The sequence below is a fragment of the Panonychus citri genome, unplaced genomic scaffold (genome assembly GCF_014898815.1).
Source record: "Panonychus citri isolate SS breed McGregor unplaced genomic scaffold, ASM1489881v1 Contig00144, whole genome shotgun sequence".
Taxonomy (NCBI): Eukaryota; Metazoa; Arthropoda; class Arachnida; order Trombidiformes; family Tetranychidae; genus Panonychus; species Panonychus citri.
This window is the reverse complement of record NW_026515549.1, coordinates 297,775-321,756: the sequence shown is the minus strand read 5'-3', so window position 1 is coordinate 321,756 and position 23,982 is coordinate 297,775. Positions and strand designations below refer to the sequence as shown.

General features: G+C 33.4%; 5 protein-coding genes across 9 annotated transcripts in view; 3 read left to right on the top strand and 2 right to left on the bottom strand.

Moving 5' to 3' along the window:
• The window catches only part of LOC128396387 (trafficking protein particle complex subunit 13-like), a 110,715-nt gene that overhangs the window by 18,170 nt on the left and 68,563 nt on the right, over positions 1-23,982 (top strand). The window lies entirely within an intron of this gene.
• Positions 766-4,195, top strand: LOC128396383 (2-hydroxyacyl-CoA lyase 2-like). Of its 2 annotated transcripts, none has more exons than XM_053356950.1 (3): positions 766-1,070; positions 2,066-2,211; positions 2,286-4,195. In XM_053356950.1, exons 2-3 carry the CDS (start codon positions 2,167-2,169, stop codon positions 4,056-4,058), a joined length of 1,818 nt encoding a protein of 605 aa, XP_053212925.1. In that variant the 5' UTR covers positions 766-1,070; positions 2,066-2,166; the 3' UTR covers positions 4,059-4,195. The 2 variants fall into 2 exon arrangements, with proteins under 2 accessions (XP_053212925.1, XP_053212924.1); XM_053356949.1 differs by having other exon boundaries at positions 2,063-2,211.
• Positions 4,329-5,815, bottom strand: LOC128396393 (cytoplasmic dynein 2 light intermediate chain 1-like). Of its 2 annotated transcripts, XM_053356968.1 has the most exons (8): positions 5,728-5,815; positions 5,564-5,657; positions 5,380-5,484; positions 5,235-5,320; positions 4,919-5,162; positions 4,830-4,860; positions 4,483-4,703; positions 4,329-4,427 (listed from the first exon to the last, which is right to left on the bottom strand). In XM_053356968.1, exons 1-8 carry the CDS (start codon positions 5,739-5,741, stop codon positions 4,380-4,382), a joined length of 843 nt encoding a protein of 280 aa, XP_053212943.1. In that variant the 5' UTR covers positions 5,742-5,815; the 3' UTR covers positions 4,329-4,379. The 2 variants fall into 2 exon arrangements, with proteins under 2 accessions (XP_053212943.1, XP_053212942.1); XM_053356967.1 differs by having other exon boundaries at positions 4,483-4,860.
• Positions 5,873-9,502, bottom strand: LOC128396395 (popeye domain-containing protein 3-like). 3 transcript variants are annotated; one of them, XM_053356969.1, is made up of 4 exons: positions 9,286-9,497; positions 8,621-9,112; positions 7,129-7,637; positions 5,873-6,640 (listed from the first exon to the last, which is right to left on the bottom strand). In XM_053356969.1, exons 2-4 carry the CDS (start codon positions 8,983-8,985, stop codon positions 6,576-6,578), a joined length of 939 nt encoding a protein of 312 aa, XP_053212944.1. In that variant the 5' UTR covers positions 8,986-9,112; positions 9,286-9,497; the 3' UTR covers positions 5,873-6,575. The 3 variants fall into 3 exon arrangements, with proteins under 3 accessions (XP_053212944.1, XP_053212945.1, XP_053212946.1); XM_053356970.1 differs by having other exon boundaries at positions 8,621-9,081; XM_053356971.1 differs by lacking the exon at positions 5,873-6,640 and adding an exon at positions 6,765-6,802 and having other exon boundaries at positions 9,286-9,502.
• LOC128396396 (uncharacterized) lies at positions 22,220-23,905 on the top strand. Its single transcript, XM_053356973.1, has 2 exons — positions 22,220-22,421; positions 22,490-23,905. The coding sequence occupies exons 1-2, from the start codon at positions 22,367-22,369 to the stop codon at positions 23,335-23,337; spliced, it is 903 nt and encodes a 300-aa protein (XP_053212948.1). The 5' UTR covers positions 22,220-22,366; the 3' UTR covers positions 23,338-23,905.

The following is a 23,982-nucleotide window of genomic DNA, read 5'->3' as shown; positions in this document are numbered from 1 at the left end:
TACCATCAACAGCGATTTTGAGAAACTCGATGCTAAAAAATCCAGCCCATTGTATCTAACTGAATAAGAAAAGATAGCGATAGACAGTAAAAATAAGCAAATCTTTTTTTTGACAATTTGTTAATTGTCTACCTTTATCTATTATACTTAGAGTGTAAATATTTCACGATTAAACTTGGGGGGAAACAGATGAAACTTCCATGTAAACGATTTAAATTATCAATTGACAACATTCATTTTCTTCATCATCATTTGGTCTCATACTTTCAACGAATGCGGATGAGACTGAATCAAATTTGAATTTAACAGACCATTAAACCAAATACTAATTACATCAGGTCGAACTACAAAATATCTCTTCAGATGTATTAATATAAGGGACGGATCCAAAGGAATCATCAGTTTCCGTTACATTTTTGTTCAGTTTGATGACAAACGATTATTTAAATGTTCTGATCGCCATGTTTTTAAAAGTAACAAAAATAGCCTGTTTGATGTTCAAAACGAGCCCAACGATAATCAACAATCCAAATACAATTAATTCAACCACAACAAAACTTTCCAATTGATAAAAACTCAATTTTCCGAAATGATTTTATTAGTCCACTTTGGATTACAGTTACATGAGTCGTTGCTCATGCACTAGAGAAATATAAAAATATTCTCTTCAAAGGATTAAAAAAATTAAAAAATAAATAAAAAAATAAAAAACAATTAACGAGATTTCTCAAAATGTAAACAAAGCTAAAGGGACTTTGTTAAAATCTCGGTTTGGATAAAAGTCTCTAGTTGGAAGTTGATGTTGTCTCTCAATTAGTTGATTGTCTTGTGATCAAACTAATGTTTTTGTTTTTAATTTTGTGTCAGTTTTCCCCTTGATTAATCAACATTCCACAAATGACCATTTGATTGTACTCATTGACCATCCAACCCAATCAAGAGTGACCAAGACAAACCAAAAACTGAAGGTAAACAAAGTAACTGGAAAAACACAATTTGATTTCCATTTCCTTGTCAATTTCAATTAAATTGTAATTCCTGATTGCAGATCAACCTCTCAACCAGAAAAGGTAAGCTATTAATATTTATGATCTGTTGTTAATTATTTCACCATTTTGGTTTTTAATTGTTAAAAGACAAAACTTGAGTTGATATCCACTAAAAGTAAACCTTAATGTTATGAATGGTAAATTTTCACACTCAAACTATGAACATGATTAACAATTGAATTTCTGGATTATTATGAAAAGCATAGAAAATTGAATTAAAATTATTGATAATCACCTTTAAGATGAACAAGATAATCAAAGGTTTAAGTTTTAACTTGGGTTGATTGTTAATTATTGTATTAACTGATTGTTAAAGATCAGTTAAAAGAAATTCAATCGTTTCTTGAGCTGTTTTGTATTATTAATTAATAATTAAAGGTTATTCTTGATATTTCAAGGATTTTGTTCAAATAAGAACCTCAATCATCTTGAATTAACCTGTTAAACTACTTTGATTGATTTTAGATCTTCAGTTGAAATCATCATTCGAATAATCTGATTCTTGATGAGTGCAAATTGTTTCACTTGATTGTTTATTTATCTTTTTTATATTAATAATAAGAGTCTATTTTATGATTACAGTCAATCGTTTTCTAGCAACAATCAGGGAATAAAAGAGAGTTAGTCATCAATAGCTCCATGTTAATTCATGTCTACATGACTTTTTTTGTTAGATTGAAGATTAAGATAATTACGATATTGATAAATTGTGCCATTAAAATCTAAATCATTTTCTATCATATAATTGGGTCTTTTTCTCGAGTAAAAGTTAATCGTGAAACCGATTACCACAGTAGCGGTAAGCACCATGATCGACGGCCAAAAGGTAAAAAAGTGCACATCAGTAAATTCCTCGCTTTTCAGCGCTGGCGATAAATACAGAGAAACACGGCAATGATTTACTATATTCTTATATATTTTACTCATACTGTTATCTAATTGTCCTTGATTAATCTTCCATTTATCTCTTCTCTTCTGTTTTTCACCTCTATGGTTATTAAATTAATCACTAGTAGGTTATAAAAACTTGAATTGATCACAGAATTGTTACAAATCAGTTGGATTGGTACTGGTGACAGTTAATTGTACTCTTAATTTGGTTGAGTCCTAGTTAATTATGGCCTTACGTCGACTTAGTGTTTTTTCATCATATTTTACCAAAGTAAGTGAAGGAAAAAAATGTTGGACTTTTCATAAAATGTAAATTAATTGTTGATTATTGTTGATTGTAAATAGATTGATGAAAATAGTGCAAGACACGGAGGAGAGTTAATTGCTCAGACAATACATTCACATGGAGTGGAACACATTTTTACCCTTTCAGGAGGTCACATTTCACCGATATTAACTGCCGCTGAGAAACTAGGAATTCGTATTTTGGATACAAGACATGAAGTAAATGCCGTTTTTGCTGCCGATGCGGTGGCTCGGATTTCGGGTAAACCGGGTGTCGCTGTGGTCACTGCGGGTCCAGGTATTACCAATACGATTACTGGAATTAAAAATGCTCAGATGGCTGAATCACCCGTCGTGTTGTTTGGTGGTTGTCCGGCAACTCTTCTGAAAGGTAAAGGAGCCCTTCAAGATATTGATCAAATGTCGTTAATGAAATCAGTCACAAAATGGCAGAAAACAATCACACGAGTTCGAGATATTGTTCCGATCGTACGAGAAGCTTTCCAAGTAGCTCAATCAGGAACTCCAGGTCCAGTGTTTGTTGAGTGTCCGCTTGATATTTTGTACCCTTACAAAATGGTTAGCCGAGAGATGTCTGCTAAAAGTAAATCTAACGATTTAATGTCCAAGTTAACAAATGGATATTTAAATCTCTATGCTAAAGATTTATTTGCAGGGGCATTTGACCAGCAATGGCCCACTGATCCTCTACCGATTTCTTTCCCAACACCAAGTGAAGGAGACATATCAAGGGTCATTAGTTTACTTCAAGGTGCTAAACGACCATTGATTTTATTGGGATCACAATCAGTGTTACCACCGATTGGTGCTCACAAATTGAAACAAAATATTGAATCGTTAGGAATACCCTGTTTTCTTGGGGGAATGTCCCGAGGTCTTTTGGGCAGGAAATCGCCCATTCAGATGAGACAATCTCGTCGGGATGCTCTGAAAGAAGCTGATCTAATTATTCTCGGTGGAATAGTAACTGATTTTCGGCTTAGTTACGGTCGCGTTTTACCAAAAAGTGCCAAAATAGTTGCCATTAATCGTAGTAAAGAGCAATTGTATAAAAATCATGGGATCTTTTGGAATTCGGAAGTTGCCATTGAAGGAGATGTTGGTTCATTTTTCGATGGATTAGCTGATGAACTAAAGAGTAAAAATTTCACTGTTGATCAAGGATGGATTAAAGCGTTGAGAGAACGAGATGATTCAAAGGAATCTAAAACCTCAACAATGGCAGAAGCCCCAACAGATCAGCATTTGAATCCAATTAAATTGCTCACTGAACTTGAAAATGTTATCCCTGAAAATAGTATTCTAATTGCCGATGGCGGTGATTTCGTTGGTTCAGCTTCATACATTGTCCGACCTCGAGGACCTTTATGTTGGCTTGATCCCGGAGCATTTGGTACACTTGGTTGTGGTGGTGGATTTGCTCTTGGTGCTAAAGCTGTAAAACCCGATGCCGATGTTATCATTTTGTATGGAGACGGTTCACTTGGATATTCAATGATCGAATACGATTCTTTCGTCCGTCATAAACTCCCCGTGATCTCGGTTGTCGGTAATGATGCTTGTTGGACACAAATCGCTCGAGAACAAAAACCAATCCTTGGTTCCGATGTTTCCTGTAACTTGGCTTATACTAATTACGAAAAATGTGTCGATGGATTGGGAGGCAAAGGCTTCCTTTTAGATGCTTCCAACGGCGATAACATGAAAGCGGTTCTAACAGCGGCTATTCAATTGGCCCGTCAAGGAAGTCCAACCTTAGTCAATGTGCTAATTGGTAAGACTAAATTCCGAGAGGGAAGTTTATCCGTTTAAACGATTCAATTCCAATATTTTATTCTAACGAAAAAGAAAATTCGATTTTAATATAGATTGATTTCCAACACAATTAGTGTACCTTGAACACCAATCAAATTATATCTTCGTCTAATTAAATGTTATGCAAATGAAAATCATTATCATTTGGATCTGATCTTTAATCTGAACAACTAAAGCTCAATTAATCATGTAAAATAACTCGTCTTAATTCAGTCGTAGAAAATATTATTCCCCTACATTGAGAACCATTTGAATACTGATAATGAGACTTGAGATTATTACTATACAATTAATTGAGGAACAATTTAATTACTCACCTTAGTTAATGACTTTATGGTCTAATTGTCTTCGATATTTTTCAAGCTCCTGAGAAAAGAAATGGACTTGTTGATTATCTCATGCAAATTGTCAAGTAAATTACCTCATATCTTTGAGTTCTAATCAAATCAACATCTCTTTCTTTGAAATTTTCATCTTTTGCTGGATCATCAGGCAGAATTAACTCAATTGCAATTTGATTCCATCTTTTGATCATTTTGTTTTTCAATATTTCCAATGAATCTCCGTCCAAAAAATTTGAAGGGTCACTTTCACTCGGCATCCAGATCGGGTTATTGTTATCAAAACGAGCCTCAGGTAATTCTGATTGATGATTAAATGCATATTTTTTTAGCAAAGATTTGATTCGGTTCACTAATTGATCTCGTTTGATGCTCGTGTAAATCAGTGAACATCCTTCAGTTTGTGAAAGGCTGCAAAGATATTTACTTATTAGCCGACGATCGTCCGGTTCCATGTCCTATTAATTGTGAGAGTGCAAATTGTAGACTCAATTCAAGGTTTATTCGAGCGCTCACCTGAAAAAGGTCATATTTATTGGCCATTATAATGATTGGAATCGATAAATTTGGTAAAAGTTTCTTAATGTTACTACTGCTCATTCTTTCGGCTTTATTACGGCTGATTGATGATCGTCGTTCGTTGGATTGTTTTTTAATGAAAGGCGAGATTATCTCGCATATATTTTGCAGAAGACATTCTGTGACTGAGACTAATTCATTAGGTCGACTTAAATCCAGGACAATTACGATAGCCATTGATCTAGATAATTAGTCGAAGTTAAATTGAAATTAATCTTCGGATTTTACTATTGACTAATTGTAATGATCGTACTTTATATTATCCTCTTTTAGTACAAATGGTAACAATTTAAGCAGATAAGTAGCATCTCCTAATTCCCAAATATCACATAACTGGTTCTGAGAAAAAAATAGACAATTTGAAATTAGAAAATTAAATCTAATCCAGTTCAACTTACTCCATCTCCGATTTTCTCTGAATGAGTAGATAAATAGTTCAGAGCCAATGTCGGTTTGGGCTCATCTTTGCGATCCATGAACCGATTAATTATACTTGATTTCCCCTTAAATCCATTTAAAAACACGATAAAAAAACAATACTTAATCAATAATCAAGAGAATTTTGGAAACAATTAAACTTACCGATTCTTTAGATCCAATAAACAAAAGAGTTTGTTTTGTTTCTTTCAAATTAAATTCTGATTTCAAATCAACTGCGAGATCCCAGACAGTTTTCCTACTCAGATAACCAAAAGAAATCAACAAATTTATAATTAACAATCAAAGAAAATACTTAATTAAATTACCTTGATGAAACCATTTTCTCAATCAATTTAAAATCGGTTTGTTGTTGACAACAAAAGTTTTGTTTCTAAGTCCAAAAAATGCGCGAACTTCAAATTCATCAATCGGTCGGAATTATTTCCTGTTTACAAACAATAAATCGACATCTTAATTGTACCAATTTGTTTTATTTTAATAATTTTAGCGAGTGTAGAATTTGATTTGCAGTCAAATATTGGTATTTTACAGTTTTCAAAGCTCAAGGTTCCAAGTGTTAGTTAACAGATATTACAAGTGAGATTACAATTGATTAGTGTTAATTTAGTTCACCAAAACCAATTAATAAAAAAAAGAAAGTAGATATTGAGACTCAACTCGATAGCGAAATGAAAATTATGTATAAAAGTAGAGATATATAATCGTTATTGAAGATGGCTTTCAGAAAGATCGTGCGGTAAAATAAGATTACGAACGCAATTAGCTGATTACAATTAGAAGATAAAAGTTCAATCGTTTGATTGGAGGCATTTACATAATCAGTGAGATCGTACTTTAGGACAGAGCAAAAGTAAATAAGTCAGAAGCGATCACAATGATAATCATCTATTCTGATATGGATCAATTTTTCACCCTGATTTGTATAAGTTACAGGAAGAATGAATAAAAATTGATTCCACCAATGGAGCCAAACATGATCATCATGAATCTGAGAAATAGAAGTAAAAATATTTTCTCCAGGTCAATTAAAGTCGATTTCATTTTAATGAACTTGGAGGCAGTGCAACGAGAGCAGCATCGATTGTGGATCCACGTTATCAACTAATCCATTGGCACTTTAATTAAATTTACATCGAAAAATTTCATCAAAATTTTAAACGTTAGTTTCCGAGTCTTCACTAATTCGAGAGAGAGTCCAGAAACAATGAGTCCCATTGTCTAGAATGATGAGGAGAGAGAAAAAGAGAAAAGTTGTTAGAAATGATGATTAACTGTTTGTGCGTAGATGATGACTGCTCAAGCAATTAGAGTTCTCATTATAATTTACCATTTACATGGTTCTTTGATTCATGACTAGTTATTTCTTTCTGGATTCAAGATCTTTGGGTGAAGTTGAAAAAAGAAAATAAGAGAAATAAAGAATGAGAGAGAGAGAGAGAGAGAGAGAGAGAGAGAGAGAGAGAGAGAGAGAGAGAGAGAGAGAGAGAGAGAGAAAAGAAACTAAAGATGACAAGAGAACAAATGAAATAAAGAGAGTAAACGGTTTGACTAAAAGCAGGTGACGGGAAAATGTCTCATTTAGAATACGAATTGAGAGAAAAGTTCTGGTTGGATGATCTGTCATGTATTGTGAATCGCTGAGTTGTAAGTGAATCTTTTCAAAGTAAAAGATGAGCAATGATTATTTATAATGGTTAAACAATTACCGTGAATCTCTCGTTTGACTACATGATCCATGGCTCGATGAATCGGCATGATGAGCTTTGAGTTCTCGTTGAGTTGATGATCAACACTGAAATTATTACTAATCGTATCCGTGACGAATAAAAGTTTTTTAACCAAATCTCGACCAAGAACGCTGTCCATCAATGTTTTCAGATAAATGTCATCGGATATAATTAATTTCAATTTATCTCGATGCCAAACAATAAGACGACACTCCTCAAGGGCAACTATGGTTACTTGATAAGCATCACTGGTCCCAACACCAAACCATTCGGGTGAATCAATAAATTGATGCCCATCAATTAGATGAATGGCTCGACCATTTTTGAGAATCGCCAATCGTCCAGAAAGTAACAATGATAATTTATCAACAGGAGTTTTGCCTTCAACACAATAAATATCATGAGCCTTGAGAACTTGAATCTCTCTGATTGATTTGTATAACTGATTAAATGAATAGCGGGAAACATTTAATGGCTGGAAAAGATCCCTGGATAATATGAAAATCAAAGAAAAGAAAAAAGTAAATCATTATAATCACCAAAAAAGTTATTTTCGTAATCAGTTGGTTCAGGGTGAAAGTTAATTTGCAAATAGTAACAACAGAATCATTTCAATCATCATGTTAATCTCAGCGTGATTGGAATTGATTGATAATAGAGAGAATCGAATGACTTGAAAATAGAAAGATTCAACTTTAACCAAAAAAAGTTCTGGCTCATCATCATCATGGTAACAAGAATTATTCTGGTTTTTTAGGTTTGGTCAGTTATGGTTTTTACTGTGAATCTTTCAGAACAAACTTGTTGCTCAATAAGTTGAGAGAAGTCAAATGATAGTTTTACATTAATCGAAAATGAGATGAAAGAATATGATATAAGCGTGTTTTATGTGGATCATGATGGTGATGGTGAAAATGGAACGATAATAATAATAGAAACAGATCACGCACTGAACTTCCTTATTTGTTGTTCAAGTCAGAATAATATTCCTACGCACAAACAAATGAACCATTTTTTTGACAATGTTGTTTACCTAATCAATTAACAAATATAATTAGATAAACAAATAGTAGGCGATAAATTAATTGTCTCGATTACTTTTCTGTCCATTCTGATATTAAGTGGGTAGTTATCATGTTATTGTTATAATACTTTCAACAGTCTAATCACTTTGTACTTCATTGGTAGTGGACACTTTAGATAAACTGATTTTTATCATTCTCTTTCTACCTCTCCCTTTCTCCTTCATGGTGACTGAATTGAAATGAATTTGTAATGAGAGGTACAATCCGGTGTAACTGTCAGATCGATTATGGATATTGTTTACGAAAGATTAATGCACATGATGGTTGAACTAGAGGAAGATAAATTCTCAAGAAAGAAGATAAACATCTGGGTAAATGTATCCATAGTGAAGGGACTCACAGAACAGGAAGGAAACCAAAGGCAAGGAGAAAGTAATTCTAATTACCTGTAGACAAGTTCAACATCTCGAGGAAATTTGATGAATGGATGTAGTTTGTATAGAAGGATAAACACATAAACCGCATGGATTATAAAGAAGAGAAGATTCCAAATAACTGAATCGATTGAGCAGACATTTATGTAAGCCCATAGAGCCAAACAAAGAGATCCAATGATGAGACAACATCTCATGAACAATAATCCAACAAGACTGGTTGATGTAAGGTAAGAGATTAAGATAAATCCATTTGCAAGTTGAAACAAAGGCTCATTAATCAATCCACTTGAAGGATCACAGAGATTTAAACGATTGGTTGATGATCGACTTATAAATTGGGTTAAATTAAAGTAATTATTGGAGAGAAGATCCATTTCTTGGTCCCGATGGAAAAATAGAAAAACAAAATGTTCTCTTTCTTTGTTTTTCTCTCAATGGTCAATGTTACACTCTCAAGATTTTTGCTCTATCTTTAAGCTCACCAGAAGTAACCGGTTAACCCTAGAAAAAGAAAGACAAATAATTAATAATTAATGGTGACAGTGGACTAATCTATTGATGGAACAATCAAATTAATCTAAATTTGATTACAATTTGATTGACAATAAGAAGGAAAAAGGTTTTGGTTGTGTTCACATTGGAGGGAAAGGAGAGTCTTAATTCAATTGACTTACCACATTAGAAATCAAATGTTAGATGATTGAAAGAAACATTGACGAGTTAATTTAATTGTTACAAGATGGTTAACATGATTAATAGAAAATAAATATCAAAAGTATCACATTAATTGCAACTAAATTAGTTAACCATTTGAGGAACAATCGGTTTTGTGTCACAAGAAAGAAATTAATGTTTACAGAAAAAAAATCCAGAAGAAAATGTGAAATGGAAGAAAAAAGAAAGAGCAAAAAGAAAGAGAAAAAGGGAAAGAGAAGAAAAGAAAGAAAGAGAAGAAAAGAAAGAGAAGAAAAGAAAAGAAAGAGAAGATAAAACGAGTTTATTTGGAATAGAAAATTAAATTATTATTAATTTTTAATTGTTAACAATCAGTTGAACAACTGTCGATTCTAATTTATTGACAACTATTATTTTTAGAGCTCCAGTAATTACCTGGTGGATCGATTAACCATCAATGTGGATTAAATTGTTACCATTTAGATTGAGACAATTTATTGATTGTTCTCGACAATTAATCTGTCAACCTTGAGTTAATTGTAATTCACCTAATTGAACAATTAATGGATATTTACATGATTTACCTTTTTATGATTAGTGTTTTCATGAAGATATAAAAAGTAACACTTAACTATTATTTTCCAAGTTTAATTGTTATTGATTTGAAATAATCGATTGTTACAATTTACTGTTAACTAAATAGAGGTCAAAGTTAAATTGATTATCATCTTAAATCATAATCTACTTGAATGTTGGCTGAGGATTTTTATTGCAAGAAAATTTAATCAATTGTTTACTCTAATTGTTGAGCTAATTGTGATCAACGAATGATAATCAATTTGATTGTTGATAGCCTTGGATTTGGGGAAAAATTAATCAACAGTTAGTGATGATTTTTAACTAAATCAGGTTAAATACCCAAGGATATTTTCAATTGGAAACCAGGAAATTTAATTGTAAATTATTTAATTTAATTGAAGATAAACAATTAACTCGTCAAAATTTAAAGAATCATTTTATTAATCAGCGCGTTCTTTTTAGTTGATTAGATTCTAATGGTAATTGGAGGTCAAAGGACAAAAGATTTACGCAATTTTCGAGAGTTTAAGTGTACGGAAAATTTAATTTAATCTTCTTTATTTAATTTAATATTCTTAATCGAACAGAGTTTGATGAAAATGGATCTTGGATGGCCACAGATTCGAGTGCCTTTAACCAAATCAGTTACCAATTTACTTCTCTGTCCATATTGAATTGAAATGGATTTCGTAGCATTTAAATATCCTTCAGTTGTCACTGAATTACAATATTCACAGACACAAATAGATCAGACTGGTTACTGACTAACCAGATCGGACTGAGGACAGTCTTGAGAATTGTTTTGCTATCAGGTTCGAGATCACACTTTGACAGGCCAAAGTCCGTTTTTCAACTTTGGACTTTTAGCTAACGGAATTTTGGCCCACCGAAGTTTGATCTCGAACTTGCCGTTAGTTTTACAAGATTTGCATAATAAATTTGAGCAAAATTCAATTGGCAAACCCATAAACTTTACTAATAGAAACCTCATAATATTGTCACGCTTCTTATACTGACCAACCCTAATTTTTAACCAATCAAAGCTCTTTGTGAGTTAAACACCAACTTTGACCCTACGAGAACTCCCACCTGATGATAAAAGGAGCTTAGTTTATGACCCGGGGGGCAATATAATCTTGTGTATCCTCGAGTGCAGTTGCACTTTTTACTTTAAGCTCTTTGCTAATAAAGATTATCTTCATTCTTAACCTTAATCAGTTTTAGTTTTAAGTTTCAACTAGAAAGTTGTTACATTTTGGCGACCCAGGCAGGATAATCGAGTGAAATCCTGTAGTATTTTTGAGTTTTTGTGTTTTATGTTACAAGTTTTGTTTATTCTTGAGTGAAAACTACAACTTTTGTCAACCTTTGTTGATAAGTTTTTGATCTCAAATTGTGAGATTTGGTGTTTTTGTGAAGTAAAGTAATTCTGATTACTTAAGTTTCATATCCTGTGATTGTGTTTGGTATTTTCATCGTTTTAGTTGAGAAATAAAAGTGCTATAATAACTTTTGGAGGAAAAATTCGCTCTCGTGCTTGTTGGGTTTTGGTGTTTTTGTGAAGTAAAGTCGTTTTGTCTACAAGAGAATCGTTTGGAGTCCATATTTCCGGTGTTTTCTGTCAACTTTTTTTGGTATCGACGTTTATAATCAATTGAGGAGAATAATTTTTGGATTGGAAGCATTTAGTTTCAGGCCATTTCAAGGTAAGACAGAAAAGATTTATTTTACATGATGACTTCTAACGACGATCACTTCGATGAAGAACAATTGAATCGATTAGGTCTTGAAATTTCAAGCAACCTTTTGAGTTCGAACCTTTATTCAGTACCGATATTTCGTGGTGATGATAATGCAAGCGCAGGAGCTTGGTTGAATAAATTTGAAACCGTTTGTAATCATTTTAATTGGTCAAATGATCAATGTAAGTTGAAATTTCGAAGTTGGCTCGCTGGTCCAGCTTCTAATTGGTTTCAAATCAAAATATCTGATCAGATAACTGACTTCAAGGAAATTAAGAGAATATTTCTTGAAGATTTTGCGGATGAAGACAAACTCGAAAAGATGAAAAATAGAGTTTTGAATCGTTTTGAGAAGATACAAACTTATGTTTACGATAAAGTTGGTCTCTGTAGAGACGTAAATCCTTCGATGACAAATAATGAGATCCTCAATTACTTGTATGAAGGAATGCCTGTTAAATTGCGAAATGCTATTTGTATTGCAGGTCCGAAGAACTTTCAGGATGTAATAACTGTAGGAAAACGTTTAGAGAACGTTTCCAATGATAATTTTGAAGAAGAGAAACGAGATAAAACTGAGAAGATGTTGGAAAAATTGATGGATGAAATCACTCAGTTAAAATTAGACAAAGATAAAAATCAAAGTAGAAACTTTAATCCACAATCTCAGCAAGTTAACCAAAATCGACCTCGTTTTCAGAGAAATTCTGATGGACAAATGAGATGTTATGATTGTGGAAGGTATGGTCATGTTGCTCGCTTTTGCCATTTCAATAAGGATAGAAACTTTAGAGGTGGAAGACCAGAACAGAATAATTTCAGACGATTCAATAACAACAATCAGTCTAATTATGCTCAGCAGAATCAATATGAGTCCCAAACTAACCGTAGAATTCCACAAATTCCAGAAAATCCGAATGCCAATGCTCGGCCTGTAGGTCTCATTTCGGTTGATAGAATCATGGTCAAAGTACACATCAATGATAAAGCGTTTACTGCAATTGTTGACACCGGGGCAGAAAGCTCTTTCATTACCTCAAACTGTTTCCTCGCTTTGGGATGTGCCCTGAAACCATGGGAAGGAGGTGGAATAAGAGGAATCAATGGTTCCTTGAAAATTCCTATCGGTGAGATTGACGTAGATGCGAAAATACAGCAAGAAGACAGAGAAGCTAAAGTGTCATTCAAAGCTAGGGTATTAGAATATTTGCCATACGATATTATAATCGGAATGTCCACAATGAAAGAGGCTAAAGCTCTGATAGATCCATGCTCAAACAAGGTTTATTTTCGGTCAGATACCCCGAGTTTGATTAAAGAAGATGAGAATGTTTCTGAAACAAAAATTAAAACACCAACTTCTATGATAGTGAGTGCGAAAATTGGAACTCTAATTCCACCGAAATCATCGGTTAAAATACCAGTAATAGTTAAGCAAAGTTCCAAAATAAATGAAGAAGTTTCCATCAAACCAGGAGATAAATTTGTCAAAACCACTAGATTAAACTTAGCCACAAATCAAATCAAACTTAAGGATAGTGAAGGAGAAGCAACCATATGTAATTCAGAAAATTTCAGTTTCTATATCAAGACCGATGAGATAATAGGAAAAGTAAAAACCCTACTAAGCCGAAAAGAATCGGTGCTTATGAGCGAAGAAATTGAGCAAACCACAATGATAGAATCAGAAAAGAATCAAGCAGTTGAATCTGAATTGAGCTCGTTATGTTTAAGTAAAGGTACTGTAGCAGTAGGTGAATCGCTTGATCCACATCAGAAAGACAAGTTGAAGAACGTGTTAGAAACGTTCATCGATACCTTTGCGTTTGAAAAAAATAAATTGGGTAAAACTAACCTATGCCAGCATCAAATTGATACCGGAGAAAATCGACCTTTTTCTCTACCACCTTACAACATTTATTCATTAGCAGAAAGGTTAGAAGTTAAAGAGGAAATTAATCGAATGAAAAACTTGGGGGTCATAGTTGAATCAACATCACCTTACTCATCTCCAGTAATACGAGTCGGAAAGAAGGATGGAGGAGTGAGAATCTGTGGTGATTTTCGAAGATTAAATAAAGATACAATTCCAGATAACTATCCTTTACCTAGTGTTCAGGATGCTCTTGACTGCATTTCAGGGTCAAGATTCTTTTCTCTTATTGACTTAAAATCAGGTTATTGGCAAATAGAGATAGACCCAAAGGATCGAGAGAAAACTGCCATTATCACGCGAGACGGATTATATGAGTTCGTGGTTATGCCTTTTGGCCTCAGAAATGCGCCAGCAACTTTTCAGAGATTGATGGATACCTTACTCTCTGATCAAAAATGGATAACTTGTATTCCTTATTTAGACGATGTATTGATCTTTTCTCAAGATTTCGAACAACATTTAGTTCACATCGAAACAATTCTCAACCGCCTGAAAATCGCCAATTTAGTTATCCAACCACCGAAAGTGGCATTCGCCGTTAATTCTATTAATTATTTAGGCCATATAGTTAGTTCGAAGGGAATAAAACCCCAACCAGAGAAAATAAAAGCCATACTTGAGCTTTCACCACCTACCAATTTAAATGCTTTGAGACAATTTTTAGGACTTGCCTCTTATCATAGACGATTCATTTACAATTTTTCGATAATTGCCAAACCATTAAGCTCATTAACAATGAAAGAAGCTCTTTTTAAATGGGAAGAAGAGCAACAACAAGCGTTCGAAACCTTGAAAGCAGCTTTAGCTACACAGCCAATGCTTTCTCACTTTAATAATAAGTTACCAACCGAAGTTAGATGTGATGGATCAGCGATAGGCCTCGAGCTATTCTTCTCCAAAAGAGAATAACCTTAACCATGTAGTTGCCTATGCCTCGAATGACCACTAAAGCAGAAAAACTATCCAATTAGCGAAATCGAAGCTTTAGCAATTATCTTTGCTCTTGAAAAATTTAGATCTTATTTAATTGGAGTAAAATTTAAAGTGATTACCGATCACTGCTCATTATGTTGGCTTTTCAACAAAAAGAAATTATCACCACGTTTGACCAGATGGTCATTAGCTTTGCAAGAGTTCGACTTTGAAGTAATCTATAAACAAGGAAAACATCATAAAGATGCCGATTGTTTATCACGAAACCCCGTTGATGAAGCGAAAGAGCCTAAAATTGATAGAGAATTGAATCTACTAATGGTCATAAATAATAATGATGAGTTGAAAGAAAAACAAAGAAATGATAATAAAATAAGAAAAATAATTGCCCTAATTGAAAATAGTAAAGAAAATGGAGGAAGAGATAAAAGAATTGAAAAATACACTTTAGTTAACGACATACTTCAACGGGCAATTTACCCTAAAACTGGGCCAAGATTAGTTCCAGTAATCCCATCCTCATTAAAATCAGAATTACTTTATTCTATGCATGATGACCCATTATCCGGACACCTGGGGGTACAAAAGACCTATGAGAGAACAAGGTCAAGATTTTATTTTTCCAATATGAAAAAGTACATTGAGTACTATGTTCGAACTTGTAATGAATGTCAAACAAGAAAAAGGTCATATTTAACACCCGCAGGCCTTTTACAGCCTATTACTTGTGGAGGAGTGGCAGAAAGATTTGGCATAGATATACTAGGACCATTTCCTAAATCATACAAAGATAATAAACAAATAGTTGTTGCTACAGAATATTTTACTAGATTTGCGATAATAAAAGCGATCCCTGAGGCTACAGCCGCTCAAATTGCAATGTTTATTACTGAGAATATTGTTTGTCAATTTGGAAGCCCTAAGGAAATTCTGTCCGACCAAGGTAGACAATTTAGATCCAAACTAATGTCGGAACTTACATTCTTAATGCAAACTAAGCATAAATTTACAACCTCATATCACCCTCAATGTAATGGTCTGACTGAGAGATTCAATGCTACTCTAGCAACAATGATTAGTATGTATGTTGATAGTAGTCATAAAACATGGGATCAAGCTCTTCATTTTGTAGCCTTTGCTTATAACACAGCGCCAAATGCTAGTACAGGGTTTTCACCATTCTATTTGATGTATGGAAGAGAAGCAATATTCCCAATTGAAAGATTTTTAGCTAACCCCTGTCAAGGTTTAGAAGATCAGAAAAATTATGCTGACACATTAGTTGATCATTTAACTAAAATAAGAAAATTGCAGCCGAAAACCTAAATCACAGCCAAGTACGGCATAAAAACTATTACGATAAGAAGAAAAGAGACGTCAAATTAAGCGTAGGAGAAAAAGTTTTGGTGTTTACACCACTAAGAAAAGTAGGAAAATCTGAGAAACTTATGCACCATTGGTATGGTCCCTATGAGATTACTGAAGTAGTGACACCATTAGTTTATAAACTTAAACATTTAGAAAAGAAAAACAAAATTGTTGTTGTTCATATCTCACGTTTGAAAGTTTATCACCAAAGGGACGATAAAAAGCTCCTGGATAGTGATGAAGATCTATTAGAAAATACCGACGAAGAAGAACAAAATGATATTGGAAACCAAATGATACCGACTCAAATAAGCCTCATACCAAACTCATCGTCACAAAACATTCCGACGAGTCGTCCTACATTAGTTGATTATCATCTAGATTCTGAAACGGAAGCCGAAGAGGAAAATGAAGATGAAAATGAAGCTTCCGCTGGTAATAATAACTCACCGAGTGGTGATGATGAAGGTGAAACTGAGATAGCTCAAGATGAAGCTATAAATCAAGACCAAGAAGTGAATAATCCAATTCAACGATCAGCCAGAAGTCGAGCGCCGCCGAGGAAATTTGCTAATTTCTTCTTATATGGTTTGATATTACCTTTCCTAATTACCATTGTGAGTACAAGTTTCATCAAGGTCAACCCAGTCATTTGGAATGAAAGGAAAGTATACATAGTTAAAGGAATACAACCGATAACTTTAAATGTCAACTTTGAATCTCCCTGTTATCTTCTTCAAGATAACAATTTCACTCGCAAAGATTTTCAACAATCATTATACACATGGTGTGCTAGAACTTACGAACAAGAATTTATAACACCTTTACTTCAATTATGCCCTGAACCAGAGAAGGTAAACAAGAGAGAAATAAGACAACGAAATAAACGAGCAATTTTGTCTGGTATTTTAATTTTAGGGACTATTACCCTTAGTTCATTCTTCAGTGTTGGATTAGGTGCTTTTACTCTGTCAAAAGAAATAACGCTAGAAAAGAAAACGTCAGAGTTAACTCATCTACAAGAAAATCTGATATCGCAAGTAAATTATTTGACAAATGAACAAAAACTAGGAAAATCAACTTTTCTCTCCATGCAAAACAGCTTGAAGGAAACCTCACGTATTTTAGAAAAATTTGAAAATAAGATCAATTCAATAGAAAATCAATTGCCAAAATCATTATATTTAATAGCTCACTTAACGACAAAATTTATGAAAATAAATCAAATACTCCAACGAGCCAATTTAAAATTTCAAGAGGGAAATTGGGAAACTGACTTATTAGGAATGTTTAACATTACAATTCCTTGTGAATCTAATTGCCCTACTGAGCTATTTGAGCCTATCGAGTGTTATACTCATCTAAAACAAAATCAGTTAACATTTCATTTGGAAACAAAGATAATTGAGAAAAACAACCACCTGCTAGTTTCAGACAATTTCCAGCTCTATCCCCTGATAAATAGTAGCCACACCTGTGTCACCAATTACCAAGGACCAAAAGAGGTACTTTATGACAAGCGGAAAGACTGTATCATTAAAGTTGATAAATTTCTAGTAACAAAATATAACCAAATTAATATTCCGCCCAATAATTTACGTTGCTTGTCTATCCATTACAACCTATCCGTTGAAAATCTTTGGACAAAACAAGAATGTTTTAAAAGACCAAACATCCATGACGGTCACTATCAGGTAAAATACGTCAGGCACTTTAATTTTGTTTATTGTCCAAATCTCCAGATAAAAATGTTCAATTTAACATACCCGTGCCCTGACTTTGTGTTTGAAATTCCAGCCAATATCAGTTTTCAAATAAATGATTACCAATATAACCCTCAACCAATGAGAACCACAAGCTATATAAAGTTTAGCAATGACTGGAATTTCAGATTGAATATGCATTTCAATCCTCATTCTTTAGATCCGCTATTATCGTCCATAAAACAGACGGATCAGCTTATTAATACAGAAACAGATAAGAATGTAATTAAACTAACGACTAGTTCTGTTGTATCTACAATACATTTAACAATCACGAGCATTCTGGTTATTGCTGTTATCGTGTTAATTGGATTCATAAAACTAAAACAGCAGAAAATGGATACTCAGCCACCGGAAGCGAGAGAAGAACAAAAGCGACGAAGACCGTTACTTCGTAAATCCAATCTAAAAACCGGAACGAGTGAAATTTAAAAAAACAATATATATACATATAGACTCATTAATCATTTTTTTTTGTAAAGTTATTTAGTATTTTTATTAATAATTATTCAGGTGCAAAGCCACAGTCGGGATACTGAACACCCGAAGCAACGTTTGGTACACTTCCAGTCGGTACATTTCTGTTCTCACCACTTGATTCACTAGCTGTATCTGTTGATTCACTATCTTTGATAACCAAAACGCCATCCTTTTCCTGTAAATGTTTCAACTCGAGACCACGCAGTGCGAAAAAGGAAACGATGTTTTTAGCGACAAATTGTAGTCTTATCATCAGATGGTCCGAACCATCTAAGTGTTCTCCAGTTTCACAAAGATTTAAACCAGCAGCTAAAGCAGGACAAGCAATCACCAAATCATTTACAGTGGAAGTATCTCCTCGTTGCCAGTTAGGCTGAAATCTGTTCAGTACAACCATTTGTCGATCCTCTACATGTGCTTGAATAAAATTACCTTTATTCATTTTAAGTCGAGATTGACAATTTTCACGTGACCAAGAAGGATGGTATGAATTAAAATCGCCCATTATAAGCATGAGAACATCTTTGGGATGAGTATCACGTAAAGCGAATATGCTATTAATGGTGGATTGAAAATCGTCATCACTTAATTTACTCTGATTTGGTGACAGATAAGCCAAGACAATTAACAATCTAAAATTACACCAAAGAGTCTTAATCACAATCCAATGAGAGTTAATTTTATGTGTTGCTCGGAACTCGAATCCATCACTATCCCGACAAAGCAAAGCACAACAAGTATTGTCAAGCGAATTTATCACGTTTTGTTGATAACAATTGGAGTAAACTTCACGATTAACGACTTCAGTAAAACATCCAATATCAGTTAATTCGCTTTCACATCGATTGTACAATAACTCAGTGGCTCGACTAATACGAGCACAATTACCATATAAAATATCCAAAGGGTTAATTATTTGCACCATCGTTAAACAGAAATCAAATCAGCAACTGCAACATTCCAAAATGAAAGTCCGTTTAAATGCAAATTAGTGTAAATTCTGCTCCCTCCACTAGGATAAGGGTGAGAATAAATGTTCAACAACCATATACCTTCAAATAAACTAGTGAAAAAAAAGGAGGAGTTAAAATCAAAAGTGGGTTCACTCCCACCTCAGCCGAAATAAATAAAGTAGACTGACTATTCAAAGAAACCAGTCTACGAGTAATAGTGAAGAACTAAACATCTGAAGTGTTAAGTGACAAATATAAACGCAACAACACACAATGTATCAACCAAACAATTCAACCGAATGGGTACCAGTGCCAATTGTTAATAATACCTTTGAACATTTAATGTTTGGTGATGAAGATTCACCTCCACCGTCTATTATTGAGCTTGATCAACCATTTCGTACTCTTATACGACCTTGTGTTAATTGTGCCAGTGAAGATGCAGTAGCAAGAGAAATTCAAACAATAAACATGGATAATCAACCCGAGGAATCGCAATTCTGCGACCAACAAACAATTAAGGATTACATTTGTGTTATTTGTCTAAATCTTTCAGTAGATCCAAAAATCCATGCGCATCAAAACTGTAAAACAATCCTATATGACAACTGTTGGAATACGTATAAATCAATCAACTGTAATAAGCCCACTTGCCCGCTAAAATGTTCAACAAGCCGATTAACTCCAGCTTTTCTACCATCTAAAGGCCCAAGATCTTGGCAACAATTAAATAACTAGCTTTTAAAATGTAAATTTGCACCAAGTTGTCCTGGCATCATGAAATACAAAAATTACGAAAGGCATATCAAAAACTGTCACAATGATGTAACGAACATCACGAAATGTAAAGTAAGGCCTCACAAAAACAAATTTGGAAAAGTTATGTCGTTGAAAATCACTACCAATGATTCAAGTCGCAATCCAAAATATGGCCAATCGAAATAATATCCAGATAAACTTATGGTTCAACTCACTTGTCGATTTCCTTTAAAGAAAACACAAATCATGACAACAGTTCAACATCCATTTTGATAATTAACCTCCTTCTGCTTATGTATTACTATCCTTTTCTCTTTTTTCCGTTTCTTCTCTTTTCTTTTCTTTTTTTCTCTTCTCTTTTCTTTTCTTTTTATTATTCACGCACTTTCTACACTTTACGGTATTATATTCAACGAATGTATGTGCTAGGATGAAACTGCTATTATTTAATAGCTATCGTATACCTTTTTCAAAATTTTTACTTCTAATTTTTTTTGCTTATAATTGTCCACTTTTTTGTGTCATTTACTTGTATTACAATTGTATTGCACCATTTTTTTTGTCATCATCAATCATAATCAACCAACTAAAATGTAATCATTTTTTTTTTACAATAACAATAATTGACTACAACTATAACTCACCGGATCAAGAATAACTCATTGGATCAACTATAACTCACCGGATCAAGAATAACTCATTGGATCAACTATAACTCACTGGATCAACTATAACTCACCGGATCAAGAATAACTCATTGGATCAACTATAACTCACTGGATCAACTATAACTCACCGGATCAAGAATAATTCATTGGATCAACTATAACTCACTGGATCAACTATAACTCACCGGATCAAGAATAACTCACTGGATCAACTATAACTCACCGGATCAAGAATAACTCATTGGATCAACTATAACTCACTGGATCAACTATAACTCACCGGATCAAGAATAATTCATTGGATCAACTATAACTCACTGGATCAACTATAACTCACCGGATCAAGAATAACTCATTGGATCAAGAATACCTCATTGGACCAACTATAACTCATTGGATCAATTATAACTCACCAAAGCAACTATAATTTAAGATCTGACTGATGGTCTAAAAATTACCAGGAAAAACTTGAAAAATTAAAACTTGAACAATTGCAAGTTTACAAAACTCTTTCTCTAAACAATTTTTTTTTTAGTTCTGAAAAGAACTGTTTTCAAAAAAAGTTTATTTCAATGAAAAAGTTAAAAGAATGAGTTTGATCGTTCTCAAAAGTTAGTTATTGTCACCATCTTCCTCCTCCGATGTTTCTTCATCACTATCATCACTATCATCACTTTCATCACTTTCATCAGCTTCTTGAGCTTCTTGAGCTTCTTCAGCTTCCTCTTCGACACCTTCATCTATATCGGTATCTTCGTCGTGCGATGTTAATGTTTTCTTCCGACTTGGCATTTTTCTACCAGCTCGATCATCTTGAGCTAAGCTCCAAACACCCTTACCAGGACATGGTTGTTCACAAGAATCAATACAATTATGATTCGGAGCTCCTGGAAACTTACAACGCTTTTTTTCGTGCCGAGTACCATTACCTTTATTGGTAAAAGGATTGTCGCAATATTGACAATAATATTTATCTGGATCACGCTCAGGATCAATTGTCAAACTGGAAGACCATAATAACTTCCGATCAGCAGCTGTAAGACCATAAGGAACTTCTCTTAAAGTAGATGATTTAACACTGGTTATATCAGCATTTAAACTAAGCGTATTCTTCCATTTAATGACGCTAACATTTTGCCATTTTCCATCTACCTTAATTCGTTGGGATCGCACAATACTACTAATTTCATATTCTCCATCAGCAGATTGAGCAGTTTCTTTATTAGGAGAATCAGGTATTGGCTCAATATTGGTGGTCAATCGAGGACGTTTATTTTGTTCAGGTGAAACTGAACGCAAATGGGAAAAATCCTTACGAGGACACTTAACAGCAATTGGAGGTGTTGGTCTAGAATTGACAACACCAGTACTAACTTGATGACGAGTCATGATTGAAGTTAATGAGAATAAACAAAGAAAACTTGGACAAGAGGAAATTCAGAAGACTGTCTACAATTTCACGGAGTGAATAATGATGAAGTGGTGGAAAATGTCACGCTTCTTATACTGACCAACCCTAATTTTTAACCAATCAAAGCTCTTTGTGAGTTAAACACCAACTTTGACCCTACGAGAACTCCCACCTGATGATAAAAGGAGCTTAGTTTATGACCCGGGGGGCAATATAATCTTGTGTATCCTCGAGTGCAGTTGCACTTTTTACTTTAAGCTCTTTGCTAATAAAGATTATCTTCATTCTTAACCTTAATCAGTTTTAGTTTTAAGTTTCAACTAGAAAGTTGTTACAATATCAAGTTTAGAAATTGAAAATTTGTTTATTGTAATTCAATCATCTAACAGTCTTGGAGGTTCATTGCATTCATATAAGTAGGATAATCAAAGTTTCTCGTTTAATGTCAGTGAAACATTTGTGTTGATCAGATTAAATTAGTGATTCGAATGACTGGAAATTCAAACAGAATGAAAATACTGATAATTATGATGCTTTTCATGGGTAAGTCTTGATTTAAATTGATCTTTTTGAGAGATTTTCATGAATCTGTGACTAAACTTGACTTTTAGGTTCGGAAATCTCACTATCGGCACAGTTAGAAGAGGCCAAGTTTCTACGACAAATGGCCAACCAATACAGTCCACCATTGGTCATCTCTTTCCTTCATTCTCGAATGGATAACAGTCAGCAAATGATTAAGAAAATCAAAAATTCATTGATACATTTAGACAAATCAAAACGTGATATATTTGAGTTAGCTGAAAAAACTTTACAGTTACTCAGCAATCAACTAATTGCTGCAGAAAACGCTGGTTACTTCAACTTGGATGGCTCTGAGAAAGCAAAATATTTTATTGAACAATTTATTATGGTTAGTGAATTTTATCCAATCGATTTTGGCTCTTATGGGATGGTTGATTTCGGAATAAGTTTTGATAGTATATTGGAACGATTGTATAATCAATCATATGAATTATCACTCAATCAAACCAACAATCTGATTAATTTTTATTTATATGATATCCAAGAAAAGGAAACCGATGAAAATTTTAATAATCTCCAGCATTTATCAGCCTCATTGACGAAAATTAAATTACAATCAGCCTTTAGCAGCTACAATGGTGATTCTGATCCTCAAGCAGAAATGGCCAAACTATTGAAAAAAGTTAAATCAATAATTGACTTTTTCTATTCACAATTAAATCATCTCTCCGGCAGTTCTTCAAATAGCTCCATGATAGATAGTCGCCCACAAACAATGACAACTTCGAGACTATCGATTGATGAAGAATCATTAACAATTACATCTACGGATAATCAACCAACAACAATTTACGATCAAACCACAGTAACTAATCCATTTGATTATGCAAGTGAAATATCAAAAGTGGATATTGTAGATCAAGAGAGATTCTAATGTGAGAAATTGTAATGATTTATAAATGAATCCAAATTCATTTCAAACCATTTGATTTTTGAATTGTCACCAAAACTCGTGATTCTAAACAAATGGGATCTTTGATATTCAATTAAAATCCTTGTTTGATTTATAATAAAGATACAATGTAATTTACAGAAATTTGATTAATTTAATTGTCCACAGAAAATTATAATCACAATTAGAAACTTGATAAGTCAATTAATTAACCACAACTGTGATTATGAGCCAATTGCGATCAAATCATTTACAGTTCGTTATTTATATTCCAGAAACAAATTAACTTGGCAACCACAATTTTTGGCAATTGCGGTTAAAATGTTTTAATTGTTGAGATGATTTAATATTATTAAATCATCATAGTTATCGTGACAAGATTATTTTTGATTATTATGATGACAAGGTAAAAATATTTTCCACTAAAATCTTATTAGTCTTTTATTTCATCCTGTCAATCAAAGTTAATCACAAACAATCAACTCAATGTTTATTAGATTGCAACTAAATTACCGAAATTAAACCTGATTAAGTCTTCTAATCCTTTAATTACTCTAACGTTGTCAAGGAAAATGATAAATTACAATGAACTACAAGAAGATTAACAAAAGTTAGTCTAAGATTATT